Source organism: Simochromis diagramma, unplaced genomic scaffold, assembly GCF_900408965.1.
Source record: "Simochromis diagramma unplaced genomic scaffold, fSimDia1.1 OVJJ01000293.1, whole genome shotgun sequence".
NCBI classification, from domain to species: Eukaryota; Metazoa; Chordata; class Actinopteri; order Cichliformes; family Cichlidae; genus Simochromis; species Simochromis diagramma.
Window position 1 is genome coordinate 13,135,615 of NW_024386801.1, and position 25,591 is coordinate 13,161,205.

General features: G+C 40.5%; 1 protein-coding gene across 9 annotated transcripts in view; it reads left to right on the top strand.

The window, feature by feature from the left end:
• Nucleotides 1-25,591, top strand: part of tjp1b (tight junction protein 1b) — a 70,147-nt gene that overhangs the window by 20,240 nt on the left and 24,316 nt on the right. For 3 of the 9 annotated variants that reach the window (XM_040025934.1, XM_040025935.1, XM_040025937.1), the window contains one exon: nt 1,086-1,227. In XM_040025934.1, coding sequence (XP_039881868.1) covers nt 1,086-1,227 — 142 coding nt within the window. The other 6 variants (XM_040025939.1, XM_040025943.1, XM_040025941.1 and 3 more) reach the window with 6 other exon arrangements.

Below are 25,591 nucleotides of genomic sequence, written 5' to 3' on the forward strand. Positions count from 1 at the left end.
AAAATATCCCCCACACCATTACACCACCGCCAGCAGCCTGAACCACTGATACAAGGTGGGATGAATCCATGCTTTCATGTTATCTATGTCAAAATCTGCCCCTGCCATCTGAATGTCACAGAGAAAATCAAGACTCATCTGACCAGGCAACAGTTTTTCCAGCCTTCCATTGTCCGCTTTTCCTGTTCTTGGCCTGACAGAAGTGGCATCTGGTGTGGTATTCTGCTGCTTTAACCTATCTGCTTCAAGGTTTGACATGTTGGGAATTCAGAGATGCTCTTCTGCATACCTTGGTTGTAACAAGTGGTTATTTGAGTTAATAGTGGCTTCCTGTGAGCTTAAAGCGCCCCTCTGAACCCTTTGACAACAAGACGTTTTCGCCCTGAGAACTTAAACATTAGTAATTTGTTACAAACCACTAATCAATAATGTTTATTTTTAAGGCTTGTATGTATAATGTATAAGCACAACTATTGTGCCCTATTAGAAAGTTCAGCTAAAGTAACATACAGTAAGGCTTAAAGGAGGTAGATGTGACTGCTTTATTCAACCCCCATTGGGGCTGATTAATTTTTTGGTGATTATAGTGATTTACACAGCAATTAAGAAACAAACATAGGAAACAAAAGGAAGGAGAGGCAGAGGGTTTTAATGTGGTCAGCAGGGCTCCAGCGGCGCTGCTTAAGTATGTCATTTGCGATGGGTACAACATTTCATGAGAGTATTGGTGACAGGTCAGCCCAGTGTGCCTCCTCCCCACATCTCACCACAACCCAGCTGTAGTTTGGCTGCCATGGCCTGCGGAGCAGCACTGGCCTTCTGTGTTCAAAGCTGCGGTGCTTCCCTACAGTGCCTCTGTAAAATTAAATCCAATTATAGATTTCTTTAAATGCCATTTTATCCTGTAGGGGGGCTGTGGCATTTTGAAAGGCAGAAACATCACTAAAGCCTGCTTCCTCGTCTTCTTTAGTCTCACTCGTGGCACTTTCTCCTGCTGTATTAAAAATATGCATGAGCTTATTTGCCCTGATGTGGTGTTGTTGTTTTCCTCCCTACTCCCCCTGCTCCCTCTCTGCTCACCTCAGGATACACCCCAGTCCTACCGCGGGCTCCGGCACAGCAGCCTCCTCCGTGACCACCAGTCAGGGCAAGCCATCACTCCGCCGCATCAAGGGCCGCATTCATAGGAGCAAGAGCTTGGACAGCATTGACCTCCTTGATTCTAATGTAAGTAAATGCACTGGATGCCAAAGTGATGATTTTTTATCATAAATACACATTTCCAAGAAGCCAGAAAAAACAGAAACACAGAAAAATTTCAATTACAATAATGTGCCAACTAAAGAAAGAAGTTATTTAAATCTCTAAACATTTGCCCCAGTAAGGCAGGCAAATCAGGACCTGTTTGTCCCTGGTAAAAACACACGACCTGTAAAATTCACATTAGTTCTGCGGTTCTCCAACATTCCCACATACAAAGCTTGACAATAACAGAAATAAATAGTGACATTAGATCATTTCAAAGCAGCAAGAAGAAAGATAATAATAGAAAAAGAGAAATCCTTCAGCTGTGATTTGTATTCCATGAATATCAAATAGCTGATTTATAACTGGATTACAGGAGCTTTACAATGCAACCCTTTAATTAAAGTTGAATATTTCTTATATTCTTGGGTGCTGATGAGAGTTAGATTAGCGGAAACTACACTGTACACTGACAGCTGACTATAATATTCTTGAAATTGTTCCGTGATGGGATGAGTAAGCAGTGTATTTGTCATCATACCATTATTCCAGGGTTTCTACTGTTATCTTGAAAGACTGCTGAAATTGAAAAGCTGAACAGTTTCTCAGTATTTGTGTCATCATCCATGTACAGATGGAGTGGAGGCAGCTTGAGATTCAAGTTTGGCTTCAAAAGAAAAAGTACTGCATCATATTAGATTGTATAGTAGTAGCTGTCAGTATTATCAAGATATTAAATAAATGGTATAACACTGTTGAGGAAAAATGCTATTTTTTATAGCTTATTAAAGCGTACTCATAAATATGAAAATATCACTGCAAGCTAGTTAGACTGCAAACAGAGGTGAAACAAATGCCTGACATTTATTTAATCCTCAGCATAACTGACGTGTAAAAATGCTGCGATTCTGTGGGGTAATTTCATACTTGAGGTGTATTAGTGGTTATATAACGAGATAAAACATGTTGATGTTTGCCGGACACAGTCAAGCTCCATGTCGTTCCGTTTCCAGTCTTTATGCTTAACTAAGCCGACCGACCTGCATAAAAGACACATTTTCTCACAGTGACATTTAAAATCTGCTCTAAAGTTTAAAATAAAGTTCAGGATGCTGATGAATATTTGAGGTTTATATGATCCAAAATATATAAAAACGGTTAGATTATGTTTTAGGATCAAGCCACACACAGAGACACAAATACACAAAACACTCTTTTTATATTCAGAGCGCAGGTGTCTCAATTGTTGAATCCACCAAACTGTTCCTAAATGCTCAAAGTAAAACCTGTCACATTTTTCCTTTCAAATCCGTAAAGTCGCTTTAAGTTATCATGACGTGCTCTTTGCAAAGCGCTTTCTGATACATGAGGCATAACAATGAGGAGAGCGGCTCTAATGTGCGCAAATCAAAGCAAACACAGTTGTAACGCACGCATTCACAGACATAGCAGTAGGTAGCTGGAGGGCCTCAGCCTCAGGGGAGCAGTATCGTGTTGACAGCTCGGCGATGACCTGACTAGGAATTCTGCTCAATTGTTCCATCTCATTAAAGGAAAACCTCTCAGCAGGTTTAATTATTAATACAAGGATTGGTAGAAAAAAATAATACCAGCCCTTGAGAACATGAGTTTTTATTGCCTCTAGGGTATGTATGTAGTTTCTTTTGAAGTGTTGTAATTTCTTTTAAACAAGTTATAATCACATAAAATGCTTTTAAATACTATTAAGTGTATTTTGAGAGCTTATTTTTAGCTTCAGTAAGCATATAGCAGCATATAGCACAGTTCGGGTTCATGGATTTGTTATCAGTTTTGCAGGTATTTGTGATAAACCACATACTGGAAGCTGTTTGACTTGAGGATGGCGTTATATGAAAGAAGATCCCCAGTGTTGCTGCAATCCATCTGAACTGAATTTCACAGCAATCAATCCTGTAATTGTTGAAGTATTTTGCCCAAAACCATAAATCACGACCTCATGGTGGCATGAGAGTAAAAGTCAGAGGATTATGAGAAAAAAAAAATAGGATTTATCCTTATTTATCCCCTGGTGATCATGGGATATCTGCATTAAATTTGCCTTTGTATAAATCCATAAAGTAGTTGCAAAGATACTTTTATTTCAATAAAAGGAGAAACTGTTGGCCTGAAGTCACTACTGTAGGATTCAGCATGAGCGCAATCCATCCAATACTTGAAATGCTTCAGTGTAAGTGGCGGACCAATTGAGTGACAGGCTGATATATATTTTTTATCCCTAAAGCCATTTAATTAACGTGGCTAAAAGCAGCGAAAACCCTCCTGCATAGTGAGTTTAGCGGCGTATATCAGTCATTGTCTGCACCGACAAAAAAAAGGAAAGAATTGTCATGATTGACTAAACAAAAGACCTACATTTGAAAAGTAATTACAAAATCAACATTCAGTTCCCATCCAGCAAACCTGGCGGTGATATGGTGGAGGCTTTTAGGCTGTAATTGACAGATTAGTGGTGGCCTTGATTTTGAGCCATGCATAACCAACCTAAGCTTTCATTGGAATAAAAAAAGCAGTGTGGCGTTTCTGCATTCTCGTTTCCTATCACGCTCTGTAAGTCATACACCGTGCTGTCATTTGTCTTTATGACCTACCGCTCAGAGAGGATACTTGAAACAGCCTGAGTGGCCACTACCTCACCAGAGACTGAGAGCTCAGCTAAGGGATCCTGGGCCTTTCCAGGGTATATTTCTTTTGCATGGGCTGCGTGTGCAATAGAGGAAAACTTGCTGACTTGCCCAAACTCAAATGCAGCTGATGGAAGTAACGGTCCGCCTTACAGTGAGTGATGACACCGCAGGATGCTGAGCTGAGGAACAGTTTCCGTTACATCCCGCTGGCATGTCACACCAGACACAACACTGCCACTGAGCCTCTGGGTGATGTGCATTTGTTTTATACAATCCCACCCCCCAAAAATTAAAAAATAATGTAAAAAATCTTGCCTGTTTGGCTGATTCAACACATGGGTAAAGATATTAATCAACTGAGTGTATGAATTCAGGTCCATAACTATCATTGCCCATCAGTGTGGAGCTAAATAATCAATAGTAGTTAAGACTTTGTTTATATTGATTGCTTCTTTTGATTGCTTTTCTCTCTTGATAGTCAGGGGAGGACTTTGGCGCGTGGCCCACTCCCGCTGTCATTTGTATTGGCAAGCAGTGCACTTGTTCACAGAAAGCTTGAATCAGATTTTAGTGCTAAGGCTGCAGAAAGCACAACAGAGATGGAGAAGGGGGTTTAACTACAGTCTTTTTATGCACCCAGTCCCTTTGTGTATGGCAGGAGTTATTTTTCCATGTTCACGAGTGACACTAACTTTGCAAAGCAGTGTTGCACACAGTGGAGCACAAAATCCCATTTTCGTTATCATTTACACTTCTAATATCTTTGACTCCGGTGCTCTAAAAAATACATTGCTTGGTGTATTTTGTTCCTGAATGTGCGGCTCTTTGCGTGCGCTATGTTACATCAAACGTCTTTTACAGACGAGCAGAAAAAGGCCGTGTAGCCTTGGTGCAACTGAGCTTGCTGTTTTCGTGTGTGCGTTGATTTTGGGAGAAGATGTGTTTTTAATGCAGTGTTTTTCCTGCTCTCTCAGCTGTTTTGGAAAATGTTAAAGGAATGTTTGCTGCAAAGGCTATAACCAGGTGAGCTGCAGAGAGAAGCTATAACTGCATCAGCAGGGAGGAGATGCAGCTAAGCCATGATAAAAAGCACAATTAAATTAATTACTCCTTAACTGATCAGGATCAGTCACTACCTGGGCCCGAGGTTTGCACCGGTCAAAGCCTAATCTCTTATTAGTTCTGCTTGCCTTATTCCACTCTCAAAATCCCATCCTTGGCTGCAATCTGCCATGGACACAGGCACTCCCCCCCCCCCCCCCCCCCCCCCCCAACTACCACCTAAAAAGCCCCAGCGTAAGCATTTATTCACTGCTCAGTCTTAGGAAAGTGCTGCAGATGCATTTACAGAGAGAGCAACTGCAGCTGAATTAACCAATCTGCATATTCAGGGGCCTGTTACCAGGAGATTGTTCCCATGCGATGAAGGAATGGAAGTGCATAAGAGCGGGAGCGGAGGGCCGCACCTGAGCGGGACGCACAACAAGAGCTGTGGAAAGGAGGGAGGAACAGTGCATAGGGGGTGGGTGCAGGAGATTTATCACGACTAACACAATGGAAGGAGGAGCGGGGATGAGTAAGGGGGGTCATGGGGGAAGAACTGGGATTGGAGCAACTGATTTCCTCTACATGAGGCAGGTCTGTTATGTAAGAACAGTCAAATGAATGATTTTTATGTCCTGTTGGTGATAAGCACTTGGGGGGTGGTTGGAGGTGATTCAGGGGGCTTATATATGACACTGAGCTTGAGCGGACCATGTGTGATGCTGCTGATGGGTGTATGTGTGATCCCAAATGCTGTGCGGTGGGAATGGCAGATGTTGAGGACGTGTCTTGGGGGTGTGACCCGAGAACAAGGACTATCTATGTGTCCTCGGTTAGGACATCTGGTGGGGTCAGTTAAGGCTCTATGATGACACTGCACGGTGCTTTGTAGCATTTGCTAATTCACAAAAAATTGTGCATTTTGACCCCTAATTAACTAGTTGTTGCATGTTTTTGTAACGCTTCTGTTTCTGTCAGCATTTGCGATTTCCTCTTGTCCAGAGTCCTTGCTTGTCAGTGGACAATTTGAGGAAAATAAATTGTGCCTCTGAATTGTTGTACTCTAGTCCCTCATCTACAACAAATCATCTCAAAAGAGAAGACTCAAACTCACATAAATTCCAACAACTCTATTGACTTTTCCACTTGATTTATGATAGGGGGTGCGAGACCTGGGCAGCGGGTCCTGTGCGCAGCTGAGGTTTACTGAAAATGTTGCACTACACCAACATCTCACACACATGCACATTTCCTGTTGTAAAAATACAGCCTCGATCTATTACCGCCACAATAAAAGACCCTCATTACGATGTTGGCTGATTTTCAAGGAGGACTCAAAGTTCATGTTGAGGACCTGAGGGTATGGTCAAGTGAAGGACGCCCAGCAGGATGATGTAATGTTTGTATGAATCAAAATGGTGGCCATGGTGGGCAAGTCAGGCATGAAGAATGGAAGAGTGAGGAGGCTGCGCCGAGACAGCTTAATCAATCACGAGGGTTGTGGACGCGCCGTAGATTACAATGTCCGCTGATTGATTATCATGACATGAGCGCATGCTGGTTTTCTGGAAGCAAATACATTTTACAGGCAGCAAAAATATATGTTGCATTTCCCAGCAAACACCTCAGAGGAAAATGTGATACTAATCATATCCACAGATGAGTCATTGCATTGCTTATTGAAAAGGGTTCAGAATGATTTATTATGATAAGTAAATAATTAATGAAAAGGATGACAGTTTTTTCAACATCTGGTGGTTTTATTTAGTCCAAATACACTGAGTCTCTCTCCTGAGAGAAACATAGGTTTTAAACTTTTAAGAAACTAGTTCCAGCAACGGTGTGATTATTTTCTAAAATGAAATGGACATCAGTAAGTGATTATCACAAATAGCTGCTGTTTCATTGTCTAAATAATAACCTTCCATTGTGATAATGCTATATTGTGAGCTTTTCCCTTTACTCATTAGGTGTTTACATCAAGCAACATACTCGTTGATAGTATCAGATCATATAAATTCAGATGAATGACGATCCAGTCCAGATGGACATTGTTGACATTTAATTCTGTCTTTGAAGGAAGTCGATATGTTGATGTCAGGCAACAAGGACAACATCAGCCAATAACAACGCCAATATATCAGTGCACCCCTAGCTTCAAGTACTGTAAGGTTTAACATGTCACATCATGTTAAATGTAAGGTTTTACTTTACTGATTTATATTTCTACATGACAGATAGCAGTGTGTGTTTGTATTTTTTGTGTAGTTAGATGTGTGCACGCTTGCTGTGTAAGCGGTGCGTCTGTGTGCTTCTTGCAGCCTGCCATGTTTCTGTACATGTAGGATGTGTGTTGATGCCCAGGGAGGCACCATATGCTGTTTAGGCTCAGGAGCATCCCATCACGGCAGACCCGAACAGCCGCAGCTCCTTCATGCGTCTCCCTCCATTAGATCGCGCGTGCATCACCCGCCAACATGGGCCTGCAATCACGCAGATCCACTCTCCTCCTGCTTGTGTTCACGCCATCATGAATAATTCTTCATATAGATTTCTTCTTGCGAGGCTTGACACAGCCAGGTTCAAGACAGATAAAGTGTTCTTCTGAAAGCCTGCAGAGGGCAGAGTTTTACTACTTAAATGCACAGGAACAGAGTGACACATGCTCTCTTTTTTTTTTTTTTTGCACAGCTGACACAATAGAGAAAAAAAGGGGGGTTGGATGTTGGGTTAAGCTTTTACATAGGCACTAATGTTACGATACAAATGATCGCGACAATAAATGAACTGTGCAGCCACAGGAAGTGGTAGAGTTGATTGCTGAAGCCGATGATACAGTATTGTTTAACTCCATGCTTTTTTAATTTATTGCATTAGGGGGGACACCTTCAACCATGCACTCTATGCCCTGATTTATCTTTTTCTCATGGGATCTGCCAGTGACTTAACCTGCACTTTAGTAAAAATTATTTTCTAGTAGAAATGAGAAGTGGAGATTTATAGCATGGTCTGGCTTATTTCCGCAGTGCGGTAAATTACACCTGGGTGATTTTTCTCCCTTTTTCTTCCTGTCTCTGTTACCCCTATCAACTGCCCTCCAAAATACCCCTTCGGTCTGGTCCAAAGGGACCATCTGATTACAGTCCACCTAGGCCTCTAATTGCTTTACTATCATCCCGAGCAAGGTTTTTCTCTTTGGAGCAAGCCAAGGATAGACAGCCGCTTATGAATCCAAAATAATTTAAAGTTCTTGATGATGGGGAATAAGAAGCAGCCACCTCATAAATTTAAGACCCACATCCTGGGTCACACGGTGTGTAGGTGGTTAGGCCTTAGATCACAGGATTTCAGCAGTTCCTCTTAATGCACGCTGAAAATCAACACATTGGTGCCATTCAGCACTCTGCAGAACCAAAACTGGTCCTTTAAAATCTTTAATTCCCCCTCGAGGAATTCAGCTTCATGGTTAACTTTTGCATTTGCTCAAAGGCAAAACAATTTAGCCCCCCACCTTACTAGTGAAAAACCTCTCTATCATAACGCGCATCCACATTAACTGATTGGAATTGTTCATCTTTATTAGCATTCATGCTCCCTCCTGGGATAAACATACTTAGGTGATTGCTTCTTTGCCGGTGTACATGATGTCGTTTGATCCAGAGGATTTGGATGCTGTGGTAGACTGTTGTCACATGATCCGCAGGCCGGGGATGTGAGGCCGTTTCATGTCACCTGATATGTCTGAGCTCTCAGCCGTTGGTGGGAAAATGAGACACAGATTATAGGTTCATTTGGGGAATCTTGGAAAATATGTGTTTCCTCCCTCCTGAACATGATTTTAGCTTTTAAAAAGCACGAATCAGTAAATCCAGATTTGTCCTTTCTCAATCACATCCTGAACGTCCATGGTGTCAGATGGTGTTTGTGTCATTCCTTATTTTCCACTAACTCTAGATCAGAATGCTTGCACCAGTTTATTAAACAGGCTACCTGTGTTTAAAGTGGAAATTTAAAAAAGATAAGACACTTATGTAATAGAGTATTTTCTGGGATAGCATTTTTGATCCGCTGCGATAATACGGACGGTGCAAAAGTCAAATTCTCCACAGATATACGGTGACAATTTAGCTGCTCCTTTGCAGCAAAAGCACATTTCAAAGCAGCCATTTGGCAATTCATGTGATAATAAAAATAAATAAATTATTAATTGCATTCAAAGGAAGCAAACCACAAAGACAAATGTGAATCATTAGCTGGGCCTTACATAAAAGCGCAGTACTCAAAAGGTTAAACAGCAAACAGCTGCATGATTATCATCATGAATACCATCTATATTTGGATGCGGGAACTGAATATTACACTCCAGATTAAATATATATATTATGACTGATGATGCAATCACAAACTGTAAAATGAGCTTCTAATCCAGGTACCAGCAGCAACATCGTGTCTCCTAGAGCCTTCAGCTGGATTTTACCGCTCTACATGCTTTACAGAGGTCACACTTCATTCATCTATAAAACCCTGTTTGATGGGTGCTTTTCTTACCTGCTGACTTTACAAGATGCCTCCTACTCGTGAGATCACGAATGACGGCGTCTATGTGCCGCGCTTCATAACGTCACGGCCCTCTGAAAACCTTTCTGTCCTGAAGTAATGGCTTGGCTGTCACGTCAGTGGGATGCTTTCTCATGCTAGAGGTCAGTGATGCTGACAGAGGACAACACAGAAATCGCAGAAACACAAGCCACTGTACAGTAGCCAGCTCACTCCGTTATGGGATTACACTGATGTACTCCAATTTGTAAAACCAGCCACTGGGTAACAAGATAAGAAACAAAGTTTTGCGTATCATCTTGCAGCTTTGGCAACATGGAGTCATGGCATATCATATATTATTCCACGTAGCTATTGGACAAATGCATTTATTTTCCTCTGCTGCAGTGCTATGTTTAACTTCTGTCATGTCATTTGATAGCTGTGGTCATTAAAGCACATAGATGGCCACGCCAGCCTTTGCTTAGTCGGCTGTTTTCCTGACCTGTACAGCCGAGAGGTGACTCACGTGCCGTCAGGGGCAGTGCACTCTAAAAGCCAGCCTGCTGTGAATTTCTAATTTGCTTTTCCACTCGTGTAATTCGTTCCCACTCTGGTCATACTTTGCTTTGGATCCTGTCTGTGTTTTTAGATGCACTGATGGGGGGGAGAAGACGCTGCATTATTCTGTTGCACGGCGTGTGAAACTCCCTCTGTGCTGTTGAAGTCAGTGATGCAAACACTCTTGTAGCAATAACAGAGGGTACGTCAAGGGCTTCTGCAGAAATACATTAAGAGGCATGAGCTCACATCAAAGCTGCTTCAATTCACAGACGCAGATGGCAAAACAGGACATGCATTACAAGTATGGTTTGATTTTTTCTGCTTACAAACTTTGAACATTGTAATGTGTGACAAGAACTTACAATGATGAGTCTCATCCTCCAGATACACATCACACTCTCAATTACTGCAAAAGGTTTTGCTGTTATCACAATATAAGCACAGAAAAGTTGTAAGTTACAACTGCTGCTCATTACACTTTGCTTTTCCACACGACATCTGTGCCTGCCTTTGTTTATCTAATTCTTATGACCTTGGCCAACACGCATTCTTCCATTCAAGATGCCCCTCACCTCCCCCTTCTCCTTCTGATCCTCCAATGAAATCTGCAGCGATCTCCTTACGTCAGCTACATTGCAGGACCTCTGTGCTCCTCCAGCATTATATTCAGGCCCTATCTTCTCCTGCGTTCATTAGTGCCAGAGGTAGAGGTGACAAGAACGGTCACACATTCTCAAAGTGATAAAATACACAACGGACGGCGCTGCAGGGAATTAGTTACTTGTGGAAACGCTAACAAACTAAAGTGCATGCGATAGAGTCTTAAGAGTGGAGTTTGGTGCAGTGCACAATTTACATTCAGCTGTATATTGATTAAATCTGTATGCCCCCATGGGAAGGAGTATTGAGCATCGTGACTGTAGGCTGGATTTTAATTCTATCCTCTGCATTTTAAATGGCTTTCTGCACCATGTAGTTACAACTTAAGTAACCTACCTCAGCTTTTCCTATAAAAAAGTTTACGTTTGAGGTTGTTAAAAGTAATAGCTAAATACATTTCTTGGTGACACAGTTTGCATTCAGAGCAACATAAGGAAGGCATCTATTCACACATGTGGAGAAAGGCATGTGGGATAAAGCGTCCTGTCCTTGTCCAGCACTGATGCCTTTAAAGGACACTTAGTGAACCCTACAGATTTGTTAAAGTCAATCTTTTGAATTACTGTTCTGTGTCTATAACTAATGAATATGTGTTCTAGCTTTGTGTTAAATGTTTACAAATGTTGTTTGCTTTAAAAAAAAATCTTGGAGTGTCTTAGTTTTGACACTAGCGAGTACTGCAGCATGTGAATGAGCTGTGTTTTAAAAATACTCTCATAATGTTGGCAAAAAAGCAAAAAAATACTATTTTAAAACTACACTTTTAAAAGTATGAATGCAAACACTGCCAATAGCCCTGTCATCCTCACACAAAAATACCTCTCTGTACTTTACCTTTTTGCACAATATGAGGAAAAGAGGGCAGACAATTTGGTTTAGTGCAAAGCATATTACCTGGAAAAAGGGGGGGGAAAGGGCAGTTTGGTGGTCAAGACAAATATTAACTTCAAAGTTAATAAGTTTTTAGCGACTTGCCGTTCTGGGGGTTATTTATGACTGACTACACACTCACAAGCTTTTTATTGACAACAGAAAATTTGTTAACCTAAATAAAATGAAAATTTACCTGCTTTTTCTAATTTATTTGACCATGCACTGATCTGCTGTCTAAACTTGTGTTATTATTTAGATTAAAATAATGATAATTAAAAAACCCAAGCAATAATAGTGTCCCCTGTTAGTCAATAAACATGTTCACCTAATGTGAAATTTAAATGGCTTCTCGCAATCAATGCATTAATTTAAACCAGATTTAGTTTATCTAACGTATAGGCTAATAATAAAGTTAAAAAGTGTAATTATAACAAGTTATATGAAAAAACATTAACAATCGTCGACGGTCCACTTCAGGAATATCTAATTACATTGATATTTATTAATCGATGACAAAATAACAGTCGCCTTAATTACTCGGGTCCTAAAACTGGATAATGATATGTTCACCGCAATCTGATAAAGCGTCTTCGGCGTGTTTTCTCCATCTTCAACGACGCGCTGGAATGGCGCTTCGTGTTGCTGGATATCACTGCTGCTGCTCCTGCTGTGGGCAGCCTCTCTGCATCCCTGCTCTCCTCCTCCTCCTCTCCCCCCGCGGATAAACCGGAATGGTTTCTTCCAGGCGAACCTGTCACTGTCGCCGCGGCGGAGCAGGCAGCCGAAGTGTGAGCGCAGGGGGGGGGGGGCAGGCTTCATCCACTGCCTGCCATTGCAGTGCGGCGGCTGCTGCTGCTCTGGAGCCACACCAGAGAGACCCCTTTCCTTTTATGTGAGATTTTAACAAGCACGCCGAGAGGACCATTGCTTTCACGAAGGTGAATGGTTATCTTGATTTTTTCCTCAAGTGCGTTGTTGGGGAGCGTGTTTTTCTTTGCAGCCGTAGGAGTTGACTGGATGTGTCCCCCTGCGGGTACAGGCGAACGATAACGGTGCAAGCCGAGGTAACTTAGCTACCTCGCTGCTACCAACTGCATCTGCGCGCTATGCTAAGGGGTTAGCAAGTTGCCACGCTAACCCCTTATTTGAAATGGCCAATAACGAGGTTCATTAACGTATTTTATGTGGGACATGCATAAACGGTCAGAATAAGCTACAGAATGCCTTGCGTTAGAGCTGTCATCGAGCGGACGGGTTATTAAGTGCGTCCAGGTAAGATTAGCTGGGAGTAGCTAGCCTAGCTGCTGGAACAAAATGTCGGCCAGCTAGGGGGCTGATTTGACCAAGAGGGTATAAAAGGGGCACAAGATTTAGTGTCAGGGTGCAGGACGCAAGGAGGGAGTGGTAATATGAAGTCAGCTGCTAGAAATATGACATGGGTTTTTTTCTTCCTCTTTGTAAATTAAAGGGGGAGGTGGTGCGCTGTCTCACCTTGTACTGATGTGCCGTTAGTAAAAAAAAAAAAAAAAAAACGAAGTGGGATTTTTGGGAAAGTTGTTAGGTCCTTAGCTGGGATTAGGTTAGTGGCACTGGACTACCTGCTCGCCTGCCCCGCTGTCGTTACATTTTAAACATGTCATAATAATACCAGCTATGTGTGTGCGTGTGTGTGTGTGTGTGGGGGGGTCTTTGGTGGGGATAAACGACTGTTTGGTATGGCGCATGCAGGCTAACTTTCATTGTTAGTTTCCATACTAACCAATGGACAGCTGCTAACATGAACTGAAGGCACCAGTGTTCACCTGTTTAGTATTGATTGATGTAAGTTTTTTTTTTTTTTTTTTTTGCATGCTATTATCACTTATCTCGTTTTCACATGTGCTGTAACCTATTTAATTTATGTACAGAAGACACTAGCATGTTAGGACGTGTAGAAATATGAGATAACAATGAAGATGTGAGCTTCAGATTCTGACTTGATGTTATCCGGGATTTTAGTAATCGAAATATCCTGTATTGACTCTAATTTCTTTACCTTATCCTTCCAAAAGCTTCTTAAGGGATTCCTAAGTCAGTTTAGCTGCAGAGGAAAACGATCAACCACCTCTTTCTGGTGGTTCCTTACATCTCACAATCTTGTTTTGAATACAAAAGAAGATTGTGAGATGTCTAAGCGTCACTTCCGGCCAAGATGCCAGATATTAAATGTGTATGAAGTTTTGTTATGTTTTTTGGAAAAATATAGCAGTGGTCCTGTCATGCATTTCACTTGTGTTGTTTTTGTTAATACAGTCTATGACTTTAACACTGAATGCTATTTAACAATTGCAGTGATTTTTTTACCCTATCACATATATAATTACTGCATATTTTACTGGAAGTTTTGTGATTCATTGGCGCACATCTTCATCTTGAACTCCCTTGTGCGTGTGACTAAAATGTGTAAATGCTGGCGACTGGCATTGTGATAGTAACACTAGATGAATCTGCAGCTGGGAAGGAAAATAGATTTGTCAAATGAAGTGGGAGAGTCATACTACAGATGATGTTTGTGGTTACCCTTCAGATGTTTCATTGCACAATCCAGTTTGCGTCTTTCTTTCCCTGCTGAAAAACAGATCAGAACACAGAGCTGTACAGGCAGCGACTCTGGCAAACATGTTACTGTGAAGAAGAAAATATCAACCCAAGGGCAGACATACATGTTGGTTTGTAAATCATGTTGCCCTGAGCTGTCATGAGAGCAACAATCATCTGAGTCATTGCGGTTTTGGAAGGACAAGCGCATCTGATATTTTGCCTACTTAAGTTAAATTTGACTGACTGCAGCTTTGTAATCCTGTGTATTTATAGAAACTGGCTGGAATTTAGGGGCTTATCTGTTTGGTGGTGACAACAGACATACTAATGAGACTGAATTACTGTATTTATGCCATGTGTTTATACATGCTGCACCTATAAACCTTGGTTTTGCAGATAGGACTATGCACACAGATTACTTTCATATAAAAGATATCAAAGTGGATGGCCTCTGTGCAGATGATAAAGAATGTGTTTAAATTAAGGATGCTGGAAAACAATGGCTGAAAATGTTTGATTAGAGCCCAGTCTTGACTGTTGGGTGCTGATACCAATTTACATTTTTAGGCTTATGTATATGAATCAGAATCAGAATCAGAATGGGGTTTATTGCCAGATGTTGAGGTTTACAACATTAGGAAATTGCTGCGGTGCTTCAGTGCAAACAATAATAATATGCAGACATAAGTCAAAGCTACATTAACAAGGAGAAAACAGAGCCATTGTTTATTAATTTACTGGAAATGTATTGTACAAACTAGATACCTGAAAATGAAGGTAGATGACTTATCGTAAATTAAGTATGACTTTTCCAATATTTAAAAGGAAAATATGTTTTTAGGCTGTGGCTGAATATACTGGCTTTTACCCCATCCAATTTGGACTGTAGGTAACTGGATTCAGTGCCAACCTGCAAATCTGTTGGTGCTGCCGCTGCTAATGTTAGCCACATTTAGCAACTAATATGACAATGCATGTGCAATTTTGTGCAAACTGCAATATGCCACACATTTTAATGGCTTTTAAAAGAAATTGAGAAATGTGATTAGGGCTGCAGCTAGTGATTATTTCAGTAATAATATAATAATAAAATAATAAGAATAAAAAAAATTCAATTAATCTTTACTCTGTGTTCTTGGAAGGCTTTATGAGTTCCTGTACATGGGTTTCTGTCTGTGGAAGTGAATCAGTGAGTTTGTGTCTGTTAGCCTTTAAAGGAGAATGTGGTGGGTGCAATGAATAGACGCCAGCGTATCAGCACTCTGAAGTTTGCCCTGTGCTTTGATGCAAAGTTTCTGCGCTGCTTAAAACAAGATGTTACGATGGTGTTACGACGTTAATTAATATTAACAATAATTCAGTGTCCAACCTAAAATCCCGCACGTCAGTGGCTCAGTTTTACTGGCCCCTGTACATTTTTATTGGCTTGTGGAAAGAAAAAAAAAAGTTTTCATTTTAGAATATATTAATGAAATTTAATTGAGACAGTATTTTATATTATTTCACTTTGAATCTGAAAAATGTTTCTAAAAAAATCTTGAAATAAATATGGTCTAGTATTGCCATGCCCATTTTCGACTCGCCCCTTTTCGTTTCCATGTGCAATAGGATGGCTGCCGTCAGCCTTCAGTAAGCTGTATAATTTAAAGGTGCCATCAGACTAAGTTAACAGTTAATCTGCAGATTTTAATAACTTCTGGAGGCTTACTGCAGACTTTTCGCTGTGTAAAACAAACTGCGGTGGATGGAGCAGCTACAAAGTCTGTTTTTCTTCACGTCTGAGTTTGTTGATCAAGTGCTTTGATGAAGGACTCCCGCTCGTTTATCCCAGTAAAGGTTTTAATAATGATTACGGGAACAGCGCTGCTGTTTGGACGCTAGAAACACGCTGCTTTCTTTCACGTCTCAGTAACGGCTCCGCCTCTTTGCTCTTCGCGGTGTGTAAACAGACTCTGTTTCCATGTTAAAGTCATCATCACTGCTGCTGTTGTCAGTGTTTCTGTTTAAAGCTGGAAGCTGTGTGGACTTAATGTTGTCAGACTTTTTATTCACACGCTACTCCTAAATACGTTTGTATTGCTGGTCTGTTTTTAGTCGCACCATAGTCTCATAATATGCACCATAGTCTCATAAGCTGTGATGCTGACTGTGCTAATGCTAAGGCATTGCAAACAATGAGTTTCATATCTCGATATACGTTCTGTGTAAGTGCAAGTGCGTGAGAAGTGTTCCCGCCGATTTACCCATTGTGTTACACTGTAAATAGTTTGCATTTCAGTGCTAGTGATAGCCTCAGGGGCCACTAGAATAACAAAGAGGGGAATTAATGAGTTAGCCTGTGCTATTTTGAAGAACTGTAACATCTGTGCTTACATCTGTCCCAACATGTTAGTGTATCGTACTATAAGGATTACAGTGTATGTATGTGTCTGTTTCCTAACTCCTAGACACGTTAAGCAATGTGGATGAAACTTTCTATCTAGGATTATCAACATCTATATAGCTTTTGGGAATTATTTTATAACAATTAAGTCTATACATATTATAAATACTATTTGCGGTAGCTTATTTCAGAACGAACAGCTGCATTAACTGTTCGTAAGTTGTTGTTTGCAAATACATGTTGATAAACAATTTTTAATGCAATGGCACTTTTGGATCATTTAACTGTGTCGTCATGCATATCTGTACATAAGTGTACATCAAACAGTGACACCAATAGTTACTGTAATTCTTACACAATGAAAATGTCACTTGCAAAGAACAAAAATAAATTAATATATTTATCATGCATTTGTTTGGCATTTACCATTTGACTGTGTAGAGTGATATAATGAAGACAAAAAGAGTAACATGTTGACTTAACATACGTGTTTGTGCCTTAATACATGAACAAACTGAACAAGCACCACAGGCCTGGCAGGAACTTGCCACAGGGCAGGTTTTTGCTAATTTACTATAATGCACTCGTGGTTTTTGTCCATTTTAAAAAAAAAAAAAAAAAATCATTTATTTGAACAACTGTTTTCACAACAAAACATAGTTTGGAAGTATCTAATATTGCATGTGTTTAAGGCTCTTGAGTTAGCATTCTGTAGATCAAGCTATAAATGATGGTATTTTGTTTCTTATGTACTACCTCACCCTTGGACTACATTTTGGAGACAGTGTTAGTAGATCAATGGGTGTGTTGGACATGAAAAGGTCATTGCTTTGATCCGTGGCCAAATTTAGACTTCCTAGCAAACATGTTTTAACAATATGTCATTGAAATCTATGTTCTCATAATACATTTGCCCTCTGTCTGGTCATATGGCATGTTTACATTGTGGTTATAGTTCCAGTTACACAGAGGCTAGCTTGTGTAAATCAAGGCTGTCATAAATCCCGGTGTGAAGGGGATGTGGAATTATCAGGACGAATAGGCTTGGAAACTCTTTCTTCAGTTTCATTTCAGCGTGAACCTCCTTTTTCTTATAGAGTAGAAACCTCCCTTATCATTGCTGTTTCTCTTTGGCTCTGCTGTCCTCATTTCAATCACTGTGATGAAGAGGAGGTGGGGGCAGGTCAGTGGCTCAGCTTATCAGCACATTCCTGCCTTCTTGTGTGCTCTGTGTGGGGCACTGATAACTTCCACTGGGATGATTGAGTTCAGGACCAGATTTCCTGCTCTGTGCTCAGGACACTCTCGGGCTCTGGTTAGCATCACTAAATGGTGCTGTGGGGCCTGCAAATGGTCTTAGCTCACATTAAGCCTCCATCCACGTGAGTGAGTATCAAAACTTTTAAATTATGTTGTTATAGTTAGTGGGACATAGCCAATAGGAATATACGTATTCAAATTCTTTCTTCAGAAAAAAAAAAATTGTTATTTTTTACTAAAAACGGCTATATCTGATTTTAGCAGAAATCGTCTAAAAACGCACCTGATCAGCATCTATGGCAATAGCATCCATGGTACTAATTCTAAAGAGGTAGATATTTGCCCAGGGGTTCATGGGAAAACTTGGGGGAAAAAAGAAAACTGATTAAACATTAGATCTTGGAGTCATCCCAGTAAATGCTAATGTCTCCCATAACTGCATGACTTTCAATTAAATGTTTGCTATCTTAATTTAAAAAGTGATGGACATATCAGTAATTTATGAAGGAAAATATTTTGGAAAGGTTAGGGTTAGACATCACTTAATGCAGATTGGCATTTAACTTACAAAACGATTATTACATATACTGAGGCAAGTCATCCAGTCAACTCACTCTGTTGTCCATTATTTACTACACCACATGTGCTGGGTTTTTGCCATGTGTTATGCGAGAGGGTGCAGAAAACAGATAAAGTGAAGAAGTACAAAATGTCCCTGTGATGAAGCAACACATGTCTTGTCTCATCTGATGAATGTGTACAAGAAGAGGAGTGTTGGGCACTTATGACAGCAGCAATGTGGCAGCCAAGGCTCTAATAACAGCTAATTATCATACTGTCTAAACACTAATCTGGAAACATGTTAATTGCAGTGTTGACTGCTAGTCTTGACGCTTAGCACATTAAATAAGATTTGCCTGCAGACTGCATTCATTTCAGGCTGAGAAACCCAAAAGAACTTTGGCCTTTCGTGTAGTTTCATATTCAGTCTTTATGCCCAAACATCACCTCTTCAAGGTAGGATCGTGTACTATTTTGAATTTGAAATGTGTTGTTACTAAGGAAACCTAAAGAGTAGAAAGCTAAAGATATAGTTGTAATCTGAGGCCAGGATGCACTTTAATAGAAATCCAAGCACAGACTAAAAGCAATTAAATGAACTGTATTCTTTTATGGTTTGCAATGTTTTCCAGCACCAGTTTTAGTAAAAGCAATAACTGTGGTATTTAATGTGAACTGTGAACGTACAGCTCAAGTTTCTAACGTTCAAACACAGACTGCTGCAGAAGTTAATGTGCTGTAAATATGAGTTCAAGTTACTGGAAATAGAGCTGTAGTTCATTTAAATAAGGGAACTGGCGGTTCTGTAGCTCAGTATCTCACTCAGGTTATGTCAAATATTTAAACATTTTAAAATAATTTTTTTAAAATCTTTACATGATAAATATACACACAGAGTGACATTTAAAGCATTTTTGGACCCCATTTTTTTGACCTTGTAGATGTGTGTTTTGCTGTGTGTAGCTACACATTGTTTAAAGAAGATGTAGCAGTGGCAGGACCACCAAGTCTTCACAGATTGCTGCTCAGGTTCTTTATATTCCTTTTTAGTTTGATGTGGAAATAATTAATTTGGAGGCTGGGAGGCAGGAGCTATTGGAGAGAGCAAACTATGTGTGGAATCTGTCACCACTCTCAGGTTCAGCTGAGAGGGATGTAAATTTAACTCTTCCCCCCTTCCCCGCGGTGACTGGGTGTCTGTCAGGCTTGTCCAGCTTTATCATTATCCTGACTGATGAGTGGGATTTCATGTCCCACATGGCCTTAGTAAGCTGTGAGCTCATGTCCTTGCATACTTGTGAAAATCTGCTGCTTTTTTTGTTTATTAGTCTATTTAAATTTGAATTTCAAATTTAAATTTGAATGCTTGGTCAATGCTGTTTTACAATATGAGAGGCTGAAAATCTCTTGTTGTAATAGTTGGTGTGTTTGTTCATATATTTTTTTTTTATTGTGGTGCATATTATTCTCCACTTCCTCTACCAAATGTGTAATAACACAATGGCATTCTCAGATGAGTCATCCATTTACTTTGTCTGGATGCACAGTGCATCTGTGTCAGTGGTCACTGCTGCTGAACATGCTCAAAGGGGCCAGTGTAAAGATTGGGTATGCAAATGATGCCTGTAGTGACTGTCTGTAGTGACTGTCTCAATAAATGTCAGAAAATTTAGAAGTAATGAGCACTCTGTGACAGGCAGTAAAGGAGGTTTAAGTGCATGAGGTTGAGTGGATGGTTTATAGTTTAATGTCCAAAAAGATACCCAGAGCTTTATGTGGGTAGCTGATGTCGTTGTGAAGGATGAAGTGCAGAATAAAATGCTGCTACTTCAGCCTGTAATACAGTAGAAGTACAGTAGTTTTTGATGCTGCTGTAAAGTGAAGGGTAACGCCATTCCATTCCTTGATGACCGCTCTTTTCTTATTGGTGGCGAAGGAGACAGCAGCTCTCCACAGACTTGGTGTGTGTGTAGGTGGCTGGGTGGTTGGCATATAGTGCAGATGCCTGAAGTTGCCTTGGGATGAATTCATATGTTTGTGCAACCATGCAGATTGTCCTTATGACAGGAAGCATTCAAATCAAAACAGTGTAAAATGACTTGACTACTGAAATAAACGCAAGCACCCTTATGGTGTCTTACAGTGTCCTCTAAAGGCTGCTTGATTATATGCGGACCACAAACACTGGATTGTGCTTCAAAGAGGCACATAAATGTCTCCACAGGGGGCGATCCAGTGGTTGGATGGTGAAAACGCAAACTGCAGCTCCACATAATTCCCTTTTTCTCTTTAATAGATTTTTTTTTACTGTCTCTACAGAAAAGAGCACGAAGTACCTGCACAGATTTGTACATAGTTAGATGTCATGGGTAAGATAATAGTTCAGTTAATTATAACAATAATAGGTATGTGAAACCAAACAAAAAAAAGAAACAAACACATTAGTTTGTGTTTCTTATTCCCAGATGTCTTATTTTTAATCTTAAAGATGCTTGGGCTTAGTAAAAAATGCCCTATAGTATACGGCTGACTGAAAGCAGCTGGTAGCTGATTGAATGCACTGATTTTGGACATTGTTACTGTTAGACGTTAAAATGTCAGTCATTTAATATTGTTCACATTTGCACTCATCTGAAATGTGCTCATATGCAAGTTAAATGCCAACAGTGGAGACACCTGCACTGCAGAGGTTGCATTCTTGGAAGTTCAGTTTCAGCACGCTCGTTGATATTCATTTCCCAGTCATATCGCTAGGGAGTAGCTGTGACCATGCACAGCACATGCTCCCTTGCCTAAACAGACTAACTGGTGATGTTTTTATGATAAGCATGGGGAGTATGTTTTCATGTTTGAAATTATAGCTAAAGCGCACTATAGTTGGTTATATAATGTCCCTGACTGAAGCTACAGTTGCAGTTAGAGTAGTCTGAACCAGTGCTACAAAAGTGACAACAAACAAAACACAATGATATTTTAGCTGTTAGATGTTCCCGATTGAACATTTTACTTAACATGTTAGGTTTTTGTTGCTTTGCCTGCCTCTCGTATTTCCCTGTGTGGGTCTTTTCATTTCATGTGCAGTGTCATCAATCTCTTAATTTTACCCAAAGATTATATAAATGTCAGATTTAAAGGTGGTTGTGTTTTTGCTGTAATCATGGAATCTGTGAATACTGACCATGAAGCTAACAGAACAGCCAATCTTCTGTGGGATTTCATTAACACGGTTAGCATAATTTATGCATGTAATGCAGCACACCTGAGAAAAGCAGGAGGTGGTTTGTAATGTCCCACATGCTGAGCGAATTGGTGGATTCTGCTCCGATTTAACGGCAGCTCAAGGGTTAAGTCCGATACAGCAGTTTACACTGCGGATGGATGTTCGCTAGTACAGAGGAGTCCCATGCTGTAGCGGAACTGCAGATCCCACACAGATCGCTGCCAAGCTGGAGGGGATTTGTTTCGATCCCCTGAGTGTGTAAGGACAGAGTTAGAGGGAAGGATACATTCAGAAGGAAGATGTTGGTAGAGGACACAGACCCTCACGGGCCAGAGGAAACGTTAGGGTGTAGCTGCGGAGTGTGTTTTATAACCCCTCACCTGTGGTCGTAATTTCTGTGGTTTCAAATCTAACAGAAGGAAAGAGGAAGGTGGGGGCAGTGTCCCTCGTAGCACTGATTGGTGCGGTCATGCACTGAGGCTGCTGATGTGCGTCTGCAGGAATCTCCTGCTGGATTTACTGGGGAGTAGTTGGAGTTGGAGACGTTTTTCTCTGTGTCCTCTGTAGTGAGCAGGATGAATTCATGTAAGTACCTCTAATCTTCTATGCATCAGTGTTATCTGAATACTTATGCAGCAAATAGATGAAAGGAGTAAAATTGAAGAAAAGGGAGTTTCACAGTTTCCTTTAGATAATACATGTGCTTCATGGCTGCGGATTAACTTTTCTATCAGTCTTCTGGGTTTCTTCTCTTGACCTTCGTATCACTCTCCTGCATCTCTGCCGCTGTGTTCCCTCAGGTAGAGATCCGCAGTACAGTGTCTTTCCATGTTGTATGTGTAGAGTGTCACTTGTCTCTCAGGGGAACCCTTGACTGGCACTAAGGCATGGGCTCTCATTAGCATTGGGCTATGCTCTCCCCAGCAGGAGAGTTTTAGATGTTGTCAGCACTCCCCAGTACATCGATTTCAATTGCTGAAGTGATCAATCATCTTATTCTACTTTGTTGATTCATTGCCAGCAGCCATAGTGTTGTGTATTCACGTTGTTGTTTTCTTGTCTTTGGCTGCAGTGTAATTTGAAAACTGTCTTGGAGAGAAGCAAAAGGGAAAGAATTGTTTTAACTCAGCAGTATGTTTATTGCTAGGATTGAATATTTAAGCTTGCAGCAGACTTGGCTTCATTTGGCTTTATTGCTGCTAATCATGTGCTGATGCATGTGAACAAAAATAATTGTGAATTATTGCTTTCAGCCACCTGTAAACCTTTAATTATCACATTTTATTTGTTTCGACTCATTACTACTCTTGAAATATGAATAGTCACATTTTCATCACACTGGCACTGAAACAGATTTGTGAGAATGATCAAAGTCTCTTTTTTTTCCTCAGACCTTACAAAGAAATACAATAAATAGGCAGTACAAAGAGAGAGTGGATGTATTTTCTTTGCAGTATTTTATCATTTGTTTTGGTCGATTTGTGGCATTTACTACAACAAGAACCTATTAAATGTTCCTCAGTGTTCATGCTGCAAGGTTCCCCCCTAAATCACTCTGTTGCAGCACCACAACAGTAGAATTAATGAGAGCTATTTTTAGCTACTCTGGTCCCAGAGCGGTCAGAATTGAATAAGTCTCTGCCTCACCCCTAAACCATACTTCAGCACAAAATCGCACAATGTTGCCTCAGTTATAACAAAATATCATTTGCTTTTTTTACGCAGAGAGTTGCATTTTTTTAAAGCAGGGCTGTTTGATTATGGTAAAATAAATATTATCATCCTGATTGTTTGAAACAATTTAGAGAACATAGTTAGGCTTATCGTGTGTTTTGCTAAACTCTTTAAAACAAAAAGTGTATCCATTTGGTTTACCTCTTTAGTTTTCCTTCAGGCTCTCTCTTTGTTATCTTGGCTCAAGCTTAACCAAACCTGCTACCGCCTGGCAGGGAGGGAGGTTTTTGCTTTTAGGGGAGGGTTGAAGGTCACCGCTGTAAAAGGAGAGGGGGTCTGCTCGATTCAGTGACGCAAAACAAAACTAGAGCACTATTTTTATTTTTATGTTAATTATATTGTTTTCATAATCATTGCAAGTCAGGTTTGTAGCTGCACATTTGATTAGTTGCAGGCCCTTTATTTGAAAGTGACAAGAATTGTCACAGCTCCCTGCCAAACTGTCTGCTAGTATTTGCCAAGTAGACAAAATTTACTGTTTCGCTGACTTCAGAGAGGACCTCCAGGGCACACAAGTATATGTAAGTTTGTTATTGCTCAGTTTTATTGCCACTGGCATACAGATAGTACCTGTAACAAGAAGCCATTTGCCCCTCAACTTGCAAAATACACATGTGCCTTTTTAAAAATATATTTTGAGCAAGAAAGCTAGATTTAGCTTCTTAAATCTGAACGTCATCTGTTTGTTTGGAAACTAGGTTGGTCATTTTTCACGGTTTTTGGTTTATAGAGCAGCTGAAGGAGTAATCAGGAAGATGAGCTATGATCAGTAATGACAATAATTGTTAGTAGAATTCTGTAATTGATTTAAAAGTGGAAATTAAAAGCTTGAAAGACTGCTGGCAGAGCAGTATTTTATGGACATGCTATAGTAGTTTGTTCTGCTGAGGAATAAAAAGCCCAGTGGGCTCATTGATGATTACGTTGTTTTACCATTTGTGCATTGATTTGACACAGTGCTCTTTGAGCAGAGCTTTCCTCTCCGTTCTCCATCTGCATTAAAGTCCATCTGTGTTGTAGTGCTGGCTCCCATGTTGCCTAGTTGTAATCCCCCAAGCATGACCCAACCAACATGGTGTGTCTCACTGTGGAGCGGCTGCCAGGCCTGGCTTTAGCTTGAGGCATGAAGCCTCTCTTGGCACCAAATTGTGGCTGTAAAGGGTGTACACATTATGGCACTGAAAGTCATCAGTCACGGGATGTTGGTGCAACTTTACAGCAACCTATGCTCATTTCACTGAAAACAACATACCTTACTTTGTGTTTACTTAAAAGAAATGTTTTGGACATTTTTGGAACAGGAAATGAACATATTTGTTTTTGACAAATATAAAGTCACTAGTTCACTGTTTAGATCTTATGGCAAAAAATAGTAGTGCTCATTTGAGCCACAAAACTTTATGAACTTTATGAATCGATTTGGCCCTGTCTTTATTTATTTTTTTTTTAAATTTACCTCCTACAGTTTAGAGGAACCTTCAGACCTGTCCTGAAAGGCCACTAAAAAGCCACACAGCCCCCCCCCCTCTGTTACCAGAGCAACAAGCTCTGCAGGAGCAGGAGGTAGCAAAATTATATCCCTTCACAGTGAAAGGTGTGTGCATGTGATAGAGAGAGAGAGATTGTTTTTCGTCTTTTTCCCTTGGTATTCAGTCCTTTTGTTTTGCCCCATTGCAATTTTTCAGTGATTTATTTGTATTCAGTGGAGCTTAATAAGAGTCCTCTAAACATGTTTTCCAGACAACTAAATTGACATCTCTTGCTACCCACTCTAAAACATTATACGTTTGTGGGCGTACGTGTTTGTGTTATGCTGCATAAATGCTTATAAAGGAGTTTTGAAAGTCTGACTATCAACTGGAAACACACCCCCCCAATTTATCAGTTAGAAGCAAGTGTCTATAAATTTAGGCAAAATGTTTGAGCTCTTGGCGTCAGCATTTGCACAGTGCTGATCAAGAAGACTGGGGCATAAATCCTCCTCCCTGAAAGAGCAAACTTTCTAGCGGGAGATCATTCCTCTGCTTTCACCAGACTTGTTTATATTCAGATGCCCCCCACCCCACCCTTTCTCAAGAGCAGATAATTCAGTGTGAAAGGCCAGGGGGAGTTCCCCTGTTCAAACTTTGGTTCACCCTCCTTGTGTGAGCTCCACTATAAGCTGCTTGAGGAGTTTGTGACTGTTGCTGCCAAGCTGAGCACGTCTGGGGCCACTTGTGGCATTTTATTTAGCTGCCTGTATTCCCAGACGCCAGCTAATCTTTG